The sequence below is a fragment of the Phascolarctos cinereus genome, unplaced genomic scaffold (assembly GCF_003287225.1).
Source record: "Phascolarctos cinereus isolate Bilbo 61053 unplaced genomic scaffold, phaCin_HiC Scaffold_7;HRSCAF=346, whole genome shotgun sequence".
Taxonomy (NCBI): domain Eukaryota; kingdom Metazoa; phylum Chordata; class Mammalia; order Diprotodontia; family Phascolarctidae; genus Phascolarctos; species Phascolarctos cinereus.
Window position 1 is genome coordinate 32597717 of NW_027556180.1, and position 16947 is coordinate 32614663.

The 16947-nt window shown below is 40.3% G+C and overlaps 1 protein-coding gene across 4 annotated transcripts in view; it reads right to left on the minus strand.

Moving 5' to 3' along the window:
* Nucleotides 1-16947, minus strand: part of PLD1 (phospholipase D1) — a 256470-nt gene that overhangs the window by 94570 nt on the left and 144953 nt on the right. For all 4 annotated transcript variants that reach the window (XM_020980417.2, XM_020980414.2, XM_020980429.2 and 1 more), the window contains 4 exons: nt 8611-8763; nt 7640-7789; nt 5547-5630; nt 24-105 (listed from right to left, as the gene is read on the minus strand). In XM_020980417.2, the coding sequence (XP_020836076.1) occupies nt 24-105; nt 5547-5630; nt 7640-7789; nt 8611-8763 (469 nt within the window). The remainder of the gene's footprint in view (nt 1-23; nt 106-5546; nt 5631-7639; nt 7790-8610; nt 8764-16947) is intronic.

Below are 16947 nucleotides of genomic sequence, written 5' to 3' on the forward strand. Positions count from 1 at the left end.
GAATGTGTCTGTCAAGTACTTACTGCTTTCCGTTTGAGAATATAGTCTAGTCTCCAACGATTTCCTTCCACCACTGGGCGTTTCAGGAAGATTTCTGGACTCAACCTAAAATCATATAGTCCCAAAATTATTCAAATGATCTGTAAAGTCAACTGACTTCAGTTTGTGTCTCAATAATAAGAGAGAGGTTCAAGAGTAACTTATCCCTATCGTTTCCTTGGTTGGTAAATAGTCTGGCCCATATATGGTGGCAATAATAATACTAACAATAATAAACAGCAGCGTAACGAAAAGACACGCCATGAATGACATCCAAATGAATTCATCTAACAATATGGCACCAAACAAGCATTGAACAAATGGTTATCATTTGTATTTGTTTGGGAGAAATGGAGGTGTTTATCACAGGAGCTCGGGACCAGGTCTTGGCCAACAGAAATTACAGAAGGGCTATCAGGGTCATGAGGGTTATAAGGATGTCAAATTTACTAAGGAGCACAGATTCTGCAAGAAAATGGTAGAAGTTGTACAAAATATCCTAGCAGGTTGCAGAAACATTTAGCAGCTATTAAATGCCTAGAAAAAAATTACCCAGAACCTGAATTATATACCCAAAGCTCTTTACCTTTCATAAACTGTCAACAAATTATACAAATGCATTCCCCAAAATATCCTTGAGAAGTCAACAAATAAATTTTATTAGAACTGAGGAATTCTTAAAGACAAAAGTGCTACCCACAATCATCTGAACATACCTCCCTGAGTGTAGGGATTGTTTCATTTATTGTACTTATATCCTCAGTGCCTGACTCATAATAAATAAATAATAATAATAAATGAATAAATTATTTTGTATTGAGCTATAAAAATTTAAGGATAACATTTTCAATAGATGCAGCCATGCTGAATGTTCAACTTCCAAACTTATTTGGAATTAAAAGCTTTTAGAACATAGATCTTTAGTGAAAGATATCAAACCTATATGGAAACAGGTCAAGGTGTATATCATCCATGTCTTGCCTGCTACTCGAGTTGTCCAAATTAATAAAATAGCTTGGGTGCTTACTTCTCTCTAGTATAGAATCTAGGATCATGGGCTTTTGGGGTTGGAAGGGACCTTCCATGTGATCTAATCCAAATCTCTTACTTTTTAAGGAAGAGAATCATCATGGCATCAGGGAAAGAACATAAGATTTAGAGTGAGGAAGTGCTGGTTTCAGATCCTGCCTCTGGGACTCTTATTAGCCCTGTATTTATATATGTATATATGTGTGTGTGTGTGTGTGTGTGTGTGTCTGTACATGTGCATATATATGTATGTATATATCTTTATATATTCAAATATTATCTCCTCCATTGGAATGTGAACTCACATTTCACATTTCTTTATATTTCCAGTGCTTAACACAGTTCTTGGCACTCAGTAAAAACTTAAAAAAGGAAACATAAATGAATAATTAGGATGACCAAATGTAGTCCTTAAGAAGGGAATGAAATTGCCTTTCTTGTTCTCAGAAGAAAGGTGGGTGACTATGGGGGAAGCATGTGTACTGGTTGTTTTTTATTAGGGAAAGGTTGGGTAGGTGACTCTTTGGTTATAGCAATTTAATTCCCTTCTTTCTTTTCCTTTCCATTTCTTCCTCAATTGACTTCTGCCTAGGTTCATCATTATTCCCAAACTGTATGCACTTCTAATTTTGTCCCAGGGCTGGTTCATGATGGGACCAGAGGTGGAAGGTGTCTGTTCCTGTTAAGGTGGTCCTGACCCAGTAACTCTCCCATCTCTGTCTTTCTCCCCTAACATACTGGTCCAGTCTTTGCCCCAGACCTCAGAGTTATTTTAAGAGGGCAAGAATGTTAACGAGTATAAAAGTGATTTGGAGGAATTATGTAGGAGATAGTGCCACCCTCCCTTGAAAGAAGTTGGGGAATCTTAAGAGATAGAACTAAGGAAAGAGACCATTGTAGACATGAGAACAACCACTGCTGAGTGTCTACTCCCTAAACTAAGGGCTGAATTTATTTCTCAGTGTTCCTTTGGGCAATTATCAACAATATGAAGGGAGTATAGTTTTCATTTTGCTTAAATACATATGTGGTCAATATCTGATTTTATCCTTGGGGAAATGTTAATCTCCAGCAACCAGTGTCGAAAGAGATTTTACTTTACTTAATAACAAGTGTGGGGTAGAGCAGGGAAGATTTAACCTGTGGATATATTTTAAAGAGGGGCAGCTAAGCAGCACAGTGGATAGAGTTCCAGGCCTGGAGTCAGGAACACTCACCTCAGACACTTACTAGCTGTGTGACCCTGGACAAGTCCCTTAACCCTGTTTGCCTCAGTTTTCTCATCTGTAAAATGAGCTGGAGAAGGAAATGGCAAATCACTCTGGTATCTTTGCCAAGAAAACCCCAGGCGGGCTCACGGAGAGTTGGACACGACTGAACAGCAACGCAGCAACATTGTTACTTCATTGTTAGACCCCACAGTGGGTCTTAATATGGACAGGTCTATAGTGTCTAGCATAATTGCTACTCAGGTATTTTAATGACTAAACAAGCTTTTCTAGGCTAACCTAGGGAGGGGACAACCATCATGGATAACAAACAATAGTAACAACAATGATGATGATACACATTCGTTTCTCTTTTAACAAACTTAGTTTTCATTTAAGTTCCATGAAATTGTGATTCCCTGTTGACAAAGCCAACAAGCTCTTATTCATTAAACATATGCAAGGTATGGATGGTTCCATTTTTGTCTTTGAATTCTTGGTATCTAGCAGTGCCTAACACCTAGTATGTGCCTAATACTGAATTGACCATGTCACTCTCTCTCCCATTCAAGAGTCTCCTACAGCGCATGGCTCATGGCAGGGAGAGTATTCCAAGGGTGGACAGGTGGTCAGCTCATTTCCCAACGTTTAGTATCAAGAGCTCTCTCAATGAATTGTTTTGTGATAAGCACTACCCCACTGCCACTAAATGGTGAAGGACCAATGCATAACTCATATTTATTTCAGTCGGGTTTGTTGAAGGCTATGCATTACTTCAAGAAATGAATCACAGTTGGCAGGATCTCAGATGACCATCGAGTGTAGGGAGCGTGAAAGCTGCCAAGACCTCTCAAGGGTGCTTTCAGATCGAAGGACATGGCCTCAGGCCTGCTGCGTTCCCTTTCTCTGCTAGCTGTCTCTGTGCTGATAGCAGTATCTCTAGCTACATGAAGGTCAAAAGATGAATCTTTGGCAACTGTGCAATTTGAGTCTGGATTACTCTGGCTTATGTGGAGAAAAAGCTCTACTTCTGACGTGGGTTGTTATCAGTTAAACCTCTGCTCTCCACGTGCTCTTGAAGATTTACAAGCACTAATTGTCCAGGGCCACACTCATGCTGAAGGTCTTGAAAATGTAGCAACTCTGGGAAGTAATTACTTCTTCCCATTTTCTTATCCCCATTTTATAGATGAAGAAATTGGGGCTGAGAAAAACTAAGTGATTTTTCCCTCAAGAATGGAGGAGGCAGCTTTGATTTCAGAGTGTGTTTTCACCAGATAATAGTCTCAGAGTCATTACTCATTTGAAGGTAGACAGGAGGAGAGAAAACATTCAGCACCCTGTCTCTTCAGATACCTAAAAGACTGGGAATTCCTGCTTTATTTTTCTGAAGGGTCAAGAAAGACATTATTCTTTTTCAGAAACCAAGAAATGAGTTTTTAATGGCAGCAATTATGGCTACAGTCTCGTTCATGTCTGGGTCTTGCTTTATAAGAACTATTAAAAAAAAAGGGAGGGGGGAATTGGCTCCTAAATATGGAATTCTATTTCATATAGGCTCCAGGCTTTAAAGTTTTGTTTTGACAATCAACTTGTGCTTACTAGGTGGGGACATTATATGGGTGAAGCATGAAAGGAAAAACAATTGAGAAGGTCCTCCTACCGCAAAGAGTGTTAGATTTGGAGTCAGCAGAGACTTGGGTTCAAATCCTGGCTCTGACACTTACTAATTATGATCACGTACAATACATCTCTGAACCTTGGGTCTTTTCATCTGTAAAATCACCTGTAGTACAGCTAGAACTCAATGAGTGAGAATAAAGAATCCCTTGGGGGAGATGGAGTGGTCAGGTAGCATTATTCAAATGTGCATTGCATATTTCTATTGGCCTAGAACCAATAACCATATTTTGCATAATTATAACTCTGAATGGTGCAAATTCAAATAGATCTGACCTCTGCAGGGGACTCATTATACGCACTGACTGGTACCTAGCTAAACCTACACCCCACAGTGTTGCTGTGAGGCCCAGAGGAGACAACACATGGGAAGCACTTTGCAAATCTTAAAGTACTATATAAATTCTACAGTTCACCCAAACTGGCAGAATTTTAACTCCGCTCTTTCTGACTCCAGTATGGTGTGCACCACACAACCTGACCTGGTAATTATTTTATCAATATTTATTCACATACTTTGATACGTCTCCCCTGACAGAGCATGAGTTCCTTGAGAACAGAGCCGGTTGGTGCTTGGCAATAATAAATGCTTGTTGGTTTAATGACTGATTATTCTTAAAAACCTTAGAATCATTAAGCTAGTTATCACCATATTGTATTGCACTGTATGGCTTTGCACTGTTTTCTATGTATGGCATGACATTATATTGCATTGTTCTACATCCCATTGTATTATATTGCCTACATTCAGGTGGTATTTTTCCACTTCACACATGTGGTCTCCCTCTGCTTTTAATATGCTTTTGGAAGAAACATTCTTTTTTTAAAAAAAAGAGAGAGATCACTAGGAAACTGAATTCTTAGAAGGAAAATAACAACATTTGCTATAGCCGAACACTTCCAAGACGCCTTTTTGCTCTGTCCTATGGATTTTGACTGCAAAGACAGCTAGGCAGGAGACCAAGTCAAAACACGAAGACTCCAGGAATATACCTTCCTTCTGTCTGAATGGGTTTTCTCTTTGAAGCTTCCACTACTAATTTTTAACAGGAGCTGTCACAGACTTTAAATGGAGGCGTGAGAAAGCCTGAGCTTAATTCAGAGCTAATGAATTAGAAACCCATCTTGCATAGCCAATCGTTCCAGTCATTCTATCTGACATTTCTAACGATGACCCACAAATGTGACTATTGCAGTATCCAAGAAATAAGACTCAGAGGGACATGTGCTCTGCAGCCAGCAGCAAAGTCCCCAGAAATCAGAGGGAGGGCCAAATGAAGGCTTTATCATTGAACTGTCACACCCACTCAGCCCTGCAGCCCTCACTGAAGTCAACTGTAGGGCGTCTCTCTTCCAAACAACAGAAAAAGAAATCTCCAGGCTGAAGACATTAAGGCCCTGCCTGGATGCCAAGTTTTCTGAAAAGGCCTTTGACCGCAGACTTGAGCCATGAGTTGGTTCAGACCACTGTCAGACCATCTGGTCATGATGTTAGTTTCCATAATGTAAGTCTTTTGCACAGGGCCCCACATTGTGGGAAACATCGAAGGGGGAGACCTTTGGACCAGATCCCCATTTGTGAATACTAACCACCAATCTGTGATGAAAATCTCTTCTTTAGCTTCTTCCATTGCATTTGCTATATCTTCAAAATACCCTTTTGCATTAACATACCTGCAAAAAACCAAACAGGTATTTTTTAAAATTTTCACTGAAAAGAAAATCAAATCTCTCATGGCAAAGCATCAGAGTTTGTTTTCATTTCATTTCATCTGTGATTTCATCAGTGAAAAATATTCCCAGTATGGAGACTCCCTCTACAGATGTGAAATGGACAGCTCATGGTCTTGATAACTTCACATCTACAGATATATATTGACCACAAATCTGCACCTTACAGTCTGACAATTGCCCAGAACACTGAGAGGTTAAATGACTTGCCCAGGCACATAGCTAGTATAAGTCAGAGGAAGAATCTGAATCCAAGTCTTACTGACTCTAAAATCCAACCTCGTAGCCACCATATATGTCATGCTGCTCTCTCAAGGAATGCTATAGGGTTAATAAAAACAATAAACGGTTTGACATAGCCAGCAAACATAGATTGAAAATTTCTCTTTCTGCCTTAAAGAGTACAGTAAAAAGAGTGGCGTAATCAATTCTCCCTAACTGGTTCAAGGATAAATCTGACAAATAACAGGCAGAAATAACATTTCCACGTAGCAGGTGAAGGTCGGAAAAGTCCTTTATTTATCCCTATCTTGTCTGATCCTAATAACAACCCTTTGGGAGAAGAGCTACAGAAAACTCTTCTTCAGAAGAAGCTACAGAGCTTTCTCCTATTCATGTTAAAGATGAAAGAAGTCCAATGACTTTCCCCACTGTCATTCAGCTAGTTAAATGGCTGTGGCAGAATTTGAACCTAGGCCTTCCTGTACTCTGTTTCATTTCTGAGTCCCAGGTTAGGAAATACTGCCTTGACCCTTTTGGTTATTATAGGTGATGGTTTTAGTTTATGTAAAATTAGGGTGATTACTAATGATGCTTCTGGGGCCCTCAGAGGGTGACTTTCTGAGCAGAGGGGATAGCCAGAGAGCTCTGGAGCCAGAGGTCATTTACCACTAATGGGAGGGTCCTGGCTCTCAGCACGAAACCCCAGAAAGTTTCTCTTCTAACACTTCACAATAACTACTAGCCATTAATGGGTGGGTAAAGAAAACAAATTCAACCTGAATGTGCTTTGTTATTAGAGGAAAATTAACTGGCAAGTAAACCCTTTGAATATTTATAGGATGACAGACCTCGACCAGGAAGAGGCAATCTTGTCTAAACCCTCTCATTTTACAGATGAGGCAACCAAGTCTCAGAGAGTTTGGGGGATTTGTCCAAGGCCACAGAGCTAAGTGACACAGGTTTTGAACCTAGACCTTCTAATTTTAAACTCTATAATGGACTTTTCCATCCTACCACACTGATTCTCTAATGTACCAAGAAGAAAAAGTCCTGTGTACTTTTTATATGGCTGAAGGTACAGAGCTCAGCCTGCAAGATTGAAAACCCATCATAAACTCATCCACTGGAAAAAAATTCTTAAGATACCTAAGTAGGAAATTTCATTTCTGCCCGTTCTTCCACATGATGGCAAACACCTTTCGAAAAAAAAGGAAAGGGAAACACCATCCAAATTTTAAAAGATCACATTAATTCTATTTTATTATTCTAATTATAGTGTAGAATACTAAGGAAAGAAAGCCTTAGGTCAGGGGTTCCTAACCTTTTTGTGTGTCCTAGACCCCTTGGACAATCTGGGAAAATTTAAAGACCCCTTCTCAGAATAACTTTTTAATTGCATTAAATAAAATACATAGGTTTACAAACAAAACCAATTATATTAAAATACAGTCTATAGACAGGAAGACTACAATCACTTGTCATTTAATGGTGGGTCTAATAACTATAGAAATTCCAAAGTAATGACTTACAACAACTGTGATGTGATATGAAAACATCTGTGATTTCTATTAGTAATAAAGTCAAAAGTTCCACTAATACTGTTGTGGTTTGTCACCTACATTCCTAATGGAAACAAATGCTAATTATAATGAGAGATTATTCAAAATAAAGATAGAATTTTTCCCCATCCAAATTCATAGATGCTCTGAAATTATGGATCTCATCCTTACCATTTGGCCAAGGTATTCTCCTGAATCGCAGCGTAAGATCCAAACCTGTGCTCTTTGAGGAAGTTGGCACCATGTTTCTGGATAAATTCGCCAATGGCCCCGCCCCACCACCGCGCATGCCTGTAGCTGTTACATTTCAAAATCAGTGTCCTACAAAGAGAAGAAGAAAGGAGGGTTAGGGGGCATAAATGATGCCCTGTGTTCCATTTCTACAATGAAATTTCTATTCTGAGGATGTAGACTGAGGATTAAATGTATCGACAATATTCCCACAGTACCTACATTTTAGTGAAATAGGACTGAACTTGTAAATTATTTCACCCCATCATCCATGAGGAAATTCTCCCTATTAATACAAATCAGCATCTTCTCTGCAACTCAGGGTCTTAGAAAATTTCTTGGGGGCACCAAGAGGTTAAGTCATTTTCCCAGGTTAAGTAAATTTTTTAGGGTCACACAGCCAGGATATGTCAGAAATGGAACATGAAACTGGGTCTTCCTAGCTTTGGGGCTGGTTCTCTCTCCATCTCCACTTCTCTCTCTCTCTCTCTCTCTCTCTCTCTCTCTCCTCTCTCTCTCTCTCTCTCTCTCTCTCTCTCTTTCTGTTGACTGCTATCACTCAAAAACGGATGCACATCATTAAAATATTCCAACATCAATCTTGTAAATGTCAATATTCCTTCCAGTGAACAAATCATCCCCCATTCCTGCCAGCCCATCTTGCACAATCTTTATCTATCTATCTCTTCCATAACTAACATAATGGATCTCCCACACTCTTGACCTCTTGAGGAAACCAATGGAACACACGGTCATCCCTGTCTCTAACTAGGCCATCTACGATTTCAATCATGCATTATTTTAATGACATCAATCCATGTAAATACAGTCAGAACCAAAACTTTTCAAAATGCATAAGAGAAGTGAAAGAACAACTTTTGAAAATATTGGAAGTAGCTAAAAGTTCTCACCTTGAAAGATTATCAATCCGGAGGCCATATTTTGTGTCAGTTTCCTTCCTCCCCATCTTAATGCTGAATTCTTTGTCTACCAAAAGGACAAAAGCAATGGCTCCACTGTCGGGCTTCATGTAGAGTAAGAAGGAATCTTTCACTATTAGCCACCTGCAAGGACATAGGTAAGTCCCACAGAATCACTCAAGATGAACAATACAGATCTTTATCCTGACATAAGCTGGTGCTTTACTAAAAAGACAAAAAAAGAGAAGGAACAAGAATTTCTTCAGTGCCTACTATGTATGAAGCACTATTCTAAGTGCTTTTCAAACACTATCTCATTTGATGCCCCCAACAACCCTGGGAGGCAGATATTACTGTTATCATTTCAATTTTACAGTAAAGGAAACTGAGGCAGACGGAATTAAGTGATCTGCCCAGAGTCACCCAACTAATAAGTGTCTGGGAGTCGACTTGACCTCAGGTCTTCCTGACTCTAGGCCCAATGATCTATCCATTTCTCCATCTTGCTGCTGATACTAGAATCATCGTAACAGAGGACTGGACTTTGTTCACTTAATTTAGGAAGCCCATCATTGTATGACCACTCTGTTTCGCACATCCTCGTTGACCACGAATTGTGAATTGTTTTCAGAATTCATAACAAATCATTCTCAATGGAGTTAAAAATGAAAAGAGATATTAATCAAATAGTAAACATAGATCTATTACATTGCCACCCATCAGGATAGGATTAGAAGCATAGCTGAGAAATACAAATGGTGTAGATGACAAGGTGTGAACAGGCTGTAATGTGTACCAGAGTGGGGAGACCCCACAAAAATAGTAACACCATTGTACAATACCAATCAATATATCCTTATATGCAATGGGAGGGGAGGGGGACGCCAGGGGACCAGACCAGTAATTTCATTGGTGGTGAAACTCCCTTTACTAATATATATGTGACCTTATTTTTTTTTTTGAGGCAATCCAGGTTAAGTGACTTGCCCAGATTTGTGCCTAGTAAGTGCCTAAGGCCAGATTTGAACTCAGGTCCTCCTGACTCCAGGGCCAGTGCTCTATCCACTGTACCACCTAGCTGCCCCTCCTGTGACCTATTTTTAAACTGGCATCTACATCTTAGAGAATTGCCTTGGGGCACTACAAGGTTAGGTGACTTGCTCAGGGTGACAGAGCAAGTATATTTCAGAAGTGGAATTTGAATTCAGGTCTTCTTTGATGACAACTCTATCTCTCTAAGCACTAAACTTAGTTTCCTCTCATCCCTATTTTGCAGATGAGGAAACTGAAGCCCACATGAAGTGATTTGTCCATGTTCACATTGCTGGTAAGCCTCAGAGGCAGTAGTAAAGCCCACGTCTCTCCTGATTCTCAGTCCAGCCGACTTTAACTCTAAGGAGCTATCTCTCCTGGGTGTCTTTCACTTTATATAGTGGATGGGATGACAGAAACTGAATGTCACACTTTTATCAAAGAAATGCTTTAAATCAATTGAAGGGTCTGACTATTTAAAGGAAAATCATGGTGGGGGTCTCTGTAAAATAATTCTTGCTCCCTAAGTGTCTCTGCTTTATCCATTTGGATTTTTTGTATATTTGGCATTTTATTGTTTTCATTTTTAAGTGAAGGTGATGCTATATTAGCCAGCAAGTGAATTTCTCTCGTTCATTCAACTGTACAGCTGCACAGTGGACTATAATGTGTTAGGGGGGATTTATAGGAGAACATGGAGAAATGGTGGACAGGCTGAGAAGGTGGAGATGGATTACAATCTGAGCCACTAGAGGGCGTACATATGTCAGTGAGCTCCCAGAGCCACCCCAGTGTGAAAATGAGTTCATTTAGAATTAATATTACGCATTTTAAGCAAGAGCCCTACCTGGTTCAAATCCAACCTACTTGTATAACCTTGATCAAACTGCCTAACCTCCCTGGTTCTCAGTTTTCTCTCCTGTAAAATGAAGGGGGTCAGACTAGATATTGACTGAGATCCCTCCCAGGTTTCCAAATTTGTCTCTGTTCTCTGGAGCACTTAGCACAGTGACTGGTATATAGTAGGAGCTTAATAAATGCTTCATGGATCCATTGATCTTGGCTCCTTCCTGCTCTCATACTCATATGACCAGCTGCAAAGTCTTGTTGACTCTTTCCAGCAATATCCCTTCCATTCATGCCACCATCTTCCTGGCTCAGGTCCTCATCACCTCTCACCTGGACTATTGCACATTTGGGTTCCCACTCACCTTTCCAGGCTGACTACACCTCATTTCTCCTCACAAATTTGATGTTGCAGCCAAACAGGCCACACTGGGTCTGTTTCCTGCACAAGATATTCTGTCTCTCACCTCCATCTCCATCCTTGGCCACATTCTGACCTCCGTACTTAGAATGCTCTACCTCCTCACCTCTGCCCCTTGGAATCCTCCCTTCCTTCAAGGCTTAGATCAATCTCACCTCCTGCTAGAAGCCTTTCCTGATTCCCTCAGTGGTCATCATGACTTTGTCCCTATTTACACTAATTTTCTTTTATATTTATTTCATATTTATACTAATTTTTATACCATTTCCTTACCTGTGAAGATATTGTTTTCCCTCAGTAAAATCCAAATATTTTGAGGGAGAAATATCATTTCACTTTTGGTTTCAATATCCCCAGTGCCTAGAGCATAGCAGGTAATTAAAAAACCCTTACTGGATTGCTGGGCTCAATTACTGCAATACTTACCTCCATATGATTTTACAATGGAAAGGTATGTTTGACCTTAATGGTATTTCACAACAATTTTGTGGGGTTGTTAGGGCAAGATCTGTGACTTCACTGCCTAGGAAGTGCCTTGTGAGGAAACCCCCTCCACTCTCTGGAACTTACAGACTTACTGACTTGCCTAGGACACTGATGGGTTAAGCAACTTGCTTGACATAGCTAGTGATAATAATAGTAACAACAACAACAACAATAATAATAACAATAACTAGCATTTTTATAATACTTTAAGGTTTGAAAAGCACTTTACAAATATTATCTCATTTTATCACTACAACAACCCTAGTAGAGAGATGCTATTATTATCTCCATTTGACAGATAAGGAAACTGAGGCAGACAGAAGCTGTGTGACTTGCTTAGGGTCACACAGCTGACATACATCTGGGGCAGATTTTGAACTCATATCATCCTGACTCCAAGTCCAGTGTTCCATCTGTGTCCCCTAGTTGCTTCTACATTTCTGACACCAAGAAATACCATGCCTTTCTGTTCTTCTCTATAGTATAAACATTTTACAGATGAAAGTGAGTCCTAATGGTCAAAATAAATGGAAAAGCTAAGATTCAAATGCAAAGAATTTGCCTCTGAATTTGGTGTTCTTTACCTTGTACTGTGATACCTCCCTCAGTGTTTCTTTGCCCTTAGATCTCTGATGATGACATTATTATTAGCATAAGTTCTAACAATCCAGTGACTGCAATACTCAAAGAATGTTCTCCTGACAAGTATGGGTCACTTTGCAATGAATTGTGTGTGACAGAGGCAGCCTTGTTAATGAGTAAATGAGTATCAGCTAGCCAGAAGATAATATTCATTGATCTACTAACATTTCCCATAATACTCAATCATTGGGTGAAGACACCGTTCTGTAAAGTAAATGTCTGCAATTATGTGGCAACAACCACCTCGCCTTTTCTTCTGGGCCAACATTCAAGCTCTAAGACATTCCTAATTTCAATGGAACACTATGGTTTTGAAACCCAAAAGTTCCAGTGGAATTAGAAGCCAAAGTGATCATTCTACTTCTAGCTTCCTGGGAAAAGGCTGAGTGGGAGGAGTCGTCAGATAATGACTTGTGCAGAAGAAAGAAAAGGAATCATAAAGGAGATGTAGAGCCGGGAATAATGCACAAGATTCATTTGGGGAGGGAAAATTTGGAGCAACTTGGGAAGTTGGAGGAGGAGAGAAAAGGGACCAAAGCTGAGGAAGAGGAAGTGGAGGATGTAACAAAGACTAAGTAGAGGGGCAGATAGATGGTGCAGCAGATAGAGCACTGGCCCTGGAGTGAGGAGGATCTGAGTTCAAATCTGGCCTCAGACTCTCACTAGCTGTGTGACCCTGTCCAAGTCACTTAACCCTAATTGCCTCAAAAAAAAAAGACTAAGTGGGACAGATGGGTAAGACAGAGGCAGAGATTATGGGGGTCAAGGTGCTAACAAGTGACATATCTGGAATTGAAGACACCCACTAGTAATTCACCAGACTATTTCTCCAGGGGACAAAGAATGGAGGCTTTCACTTTCAGGAAATAGGGAGAGCAAGGACCTTTTGCAGTAGCCCACATGGAGGATGCTATATTTATAACTCTAACAGCCAAGTGACTGTTGTCTCTGCTCAAAGACTAACATGGTCTCCCTCCTAGAAGATCTGGGTGCTTAAAGAAAGCCTTTCTACTCTCAAGGTATCAGGGAGAATAAAGTGTTCCTTTAAAAAAAAAAAAGGAAGAAGGATTTCACGTTAAAAACAAAGATGAAAGAGAAAGGACATGATGAGGCAAAGGGGAATGTTGACATATGCTAGGAGGTTGGAGGGCAGAAGAATGTCACACACAGGAGGAGCAGTGAATGTCAGGGAGAAATTAAAATAATAATGATGACAATAATAGATAACATTTATATAGCATCTGCTATGTGTGCCATGCTCTGTGCTTTACAAATATCATCTCATTAGAAGCTCAAACAACAAAATAACCCTAGGAGGTAGGTATTATTATTAGTTCCACTTTAAATTTGAGGAAACTGAGGCAAGCAGAGGTTAAGAGACTTGCCTAGGGTTACATAGCTAAGTAAATGTCTGAAGGTGAATTTGAACTCAGGTCTTCCTGATTCTAGGGTCAGTGTATGTATATAATGTGTACTGCGTATACACGTATATATACATACACACATATACATTATCCACATATATAAAAGAGATAGGGCTAATAAAAATAGAAGGAGCAGAGCAAGTAGTATATCTCTGTCACTGAAGGTCTATAAACTCTAGCCAGATGACCATTTGTCAGGGATAATGCAGCTAAGATTAATGCAATGGGAAAGGCTAGATGAAATGACTAATGCAACTTTAATGTTGCAGTTCCTTGATTTTAATCTGTCTCCCTGTTTGGAGGTAAAACTATAAGTAAGCCATTCTTGATCAATGAGCACCTGACCCACAGGAGGCTCTTGGTGATGAGGGAGGAAGAAAGGGCAGAGCTGGACCTTAAGAGAGTGCAGCTGCTAGCCCTTCCATGAGGATGACGATAAACAAGTACCATCAGGTGAGCAGAGCTGATCCAGCACAGGTCAGCAGAAGCAGCTGCTTGCTGACCTGATAGTAATAGAGAGACTGCAGGTGATGAAGAATTTCCAAAGACCTGCTAAACCACATGACTGCTTCCCTTCTAGTGATTCATGTGGGAGGGGGAGGGAGGTGGCAAGAGGAATGTAGAAGAAGTCTTGGTCAAGAAATTGAAGAAAGCCCTTCAGGGCACAAAGTGGGTTTCCATGACTGCCGTCAATCAAATTCCAGCACGTCAGAAGAGACAGGAGACCGCGGAAGTGAATGTGATGTTTAAGAAGATGGTGTTTGCTACCAGGACTTGGATCCAGAGAATCACAGCTTAAATGACAAATGAATAGCTTCCTAACTAGGAGCAGAGTGTACCTAACAAAGCTTAATAAAAATCTATATTATAATAATAACTAGGTTTACAAAGCACTTCACAAATATAATCCCATTTTATTCTCATGACAACCCTGGGTGAGAAGTGCTATTATTATTCACCTTTTACAGATGAAGAAACTAAGGAAGAAGTTAAGTGATTTGCCCAGGGCCACATAGTAACTGAGGCTGAATTTGAACTCAGGTCTTCCCCTACTCTAGACCAAGTTTCTCTATCCACTGCACCACCTAGCCACCTATTTATCTAGAGAAATCTAATCTGAAAAGGAAAGAAGACAGAGACAGCTCCATTTCAACAAGCTGGACACCTTAGAATATGGTTATAATGTGCAAATAGATTATCCAAAATAGCCAGATATTTGAAGTTCACAGAAGGCAAAATTCAGGAAAAGAGTAAAAAATAAAAGACATGGCAGGATTATTTCTATACATAAATACTTGAAGTTACAAGTACCATGAGCTGCATTCATTATCTCAATGAATCAAAAAGGACCTCACAGGTATCACTCAGAATTAGTGAAATGAGAGTCACGACTCTTCAGGGGTATACTTTATTTCAAAGGAACAGGGCAGTAAAAGACGCTAGGGGGTTGAAATAACACCATATGGTAAGTGGATTTACTGAAGTGAAAAAATCCAGGAAGAAAGAGGGAGGAATGGCAGCCAGCATTGGAGTAAACATCAACTGTGGCAGAGACCAAAGTGATATTGTCAATGGAGCATACTACAGACCACCTGGACAGAAAGGAGAACCAGATGATAAGTCTGGCCCATGAGCATAATCAAGGAGCTGTGCTGTGGCCAGTTCTCCCTGACAAAGGCGGAGCAGTTAATAATTTCTTGCCTTGCTTTAATGAAAATTTCATCCTTCAAATGGTAAAAGGAAATGGGGCAGCTAAGTGGGGCAATAAAAGAGAATCAGTCCCGGAGGCAGGAGGACCCGAGTTCAAACCTGGCCTCAGACACTTACAAGTTGTGTGACCCTAGGCAAGTCACTTAACCCTGATTGCCTCAAAGAAAAGGTAGGGGACACAATGAAAGGAACTTCTCTTTGGGATCTAATTCTCAGTGACAAGGAACAACTTTTCTGGGGTATAAATGATAGGAGTTTTTGAGAAAGTGACCACTCTGTCTTTGAATTTTTAACAGAAGAAGGGAAAACTAGGAGTAGTCTGGGGTAGTATATTTTAAAAGGCTCATAGGATCCCGTGAACTAAGTCCAGAAGGAATGAGAAGTTCTCAAGAACAAAATTCTAAAGCAGCAAAGAGGAATGGGGAGAAAATGGAGGATTTATCTAAAAGCTCTTATTTGGATGTCCAAAACATGTCCTAAACTGCATTCGTTAGCATTCCCCCAAATATCCCCTCTCCTCCAAACTTTCCTAATTCTCTTTTAGGCACCTCCACCTTCCCAGTCCTCCAAGTTTGTAAGTTGGATATCATCCCCAACGCCTCCATCTCTCACCCCCCCCCGATCCAATCAGTTGCTAATCTGACCATTTCTACTTTCATTCAGAGTCTCTCTCATGTTCTTTTCCTTCACTTCACTCAAACAGCTACCATTTTAATTCAAACTCTCATCATCCCATTTTGCTGAGACTGTTACAATAGTGGTTTCCTCACCACAAAGTTCTCATCAGTCCAGTCCAACTTACACACTGCTGCCTAGGCAATTTTCCTTAAGCATGGTTCTGATCATGTGACTCCCTTCTAGGATCAGCTATAGACTCCTCTGTTTAGCTTTTAAAGTCTCATCCTAACCTATTGTTGCAGTCTCATTGGATGTTCTTACTCCGCCTCCTGAATGCTGTGATTCAGCCACACTGGCCTCCTCTCTGTCCTCCATGTCTGGCGACTGTGCTTTCCTCTGGCCATCCCCTTGAATGGAAGATATTCATCCTTACCCTTGTGCTTCAGAGAACCCCTTTCTCTCTTCAAGACACAACTCAGATACTGACTGCTAGCGCCTGTCCTCCCTCCCAAACTACCTTGTATTTAAATGAATTTGTATTTATTCACTTTGTGTTTATCAAAAGAAACACATGCCAAATGTTGAACACAAGCAGGGACTGTTTAATTCTTGGCATGTGTATCCCACAGTGCCACAGAATAAGTGCTTAATGAATTCTTGTTGACCTATGAATGCTCTGGGAATCCTCTGATAACCTGCCTCATTGGACCTTTCCAGTCTTCTCTCTCATGGCTTAGTCCCCATCACATATTCTATGATCCAGGGACTCTGGCCGCCTTGCTGTTCCTCATACGAGACACTCCAGCCCTCAATTTCTTGCATTTTACTGTCTTTCCCCATGGCATGTTTAGGTTTCTTTCCCTTCTCCCCTTCACCTCTTGGACTGGCTTCTTTCAAATCTCAGCTAAAATTCAACCTTCTAAAAGAAGCCTTTACTGGTCCCCTTAATCATCATGCTTTCCCTCAGTGATTATCTCCTGGGTATCCTGCTCATACCTGGTTTATAGGTAGCTGTGGGCATATTGTTCTTTCTATTGTCTGGTTGTCCATAGCATGCCAATACTGTCTATGGGGTTTTCTAGGCAAAGCTACTGGAATGGTTTGCCATTTCCTTCTCCAGATCATTTTACAGATGAGGAAACTGAGGCA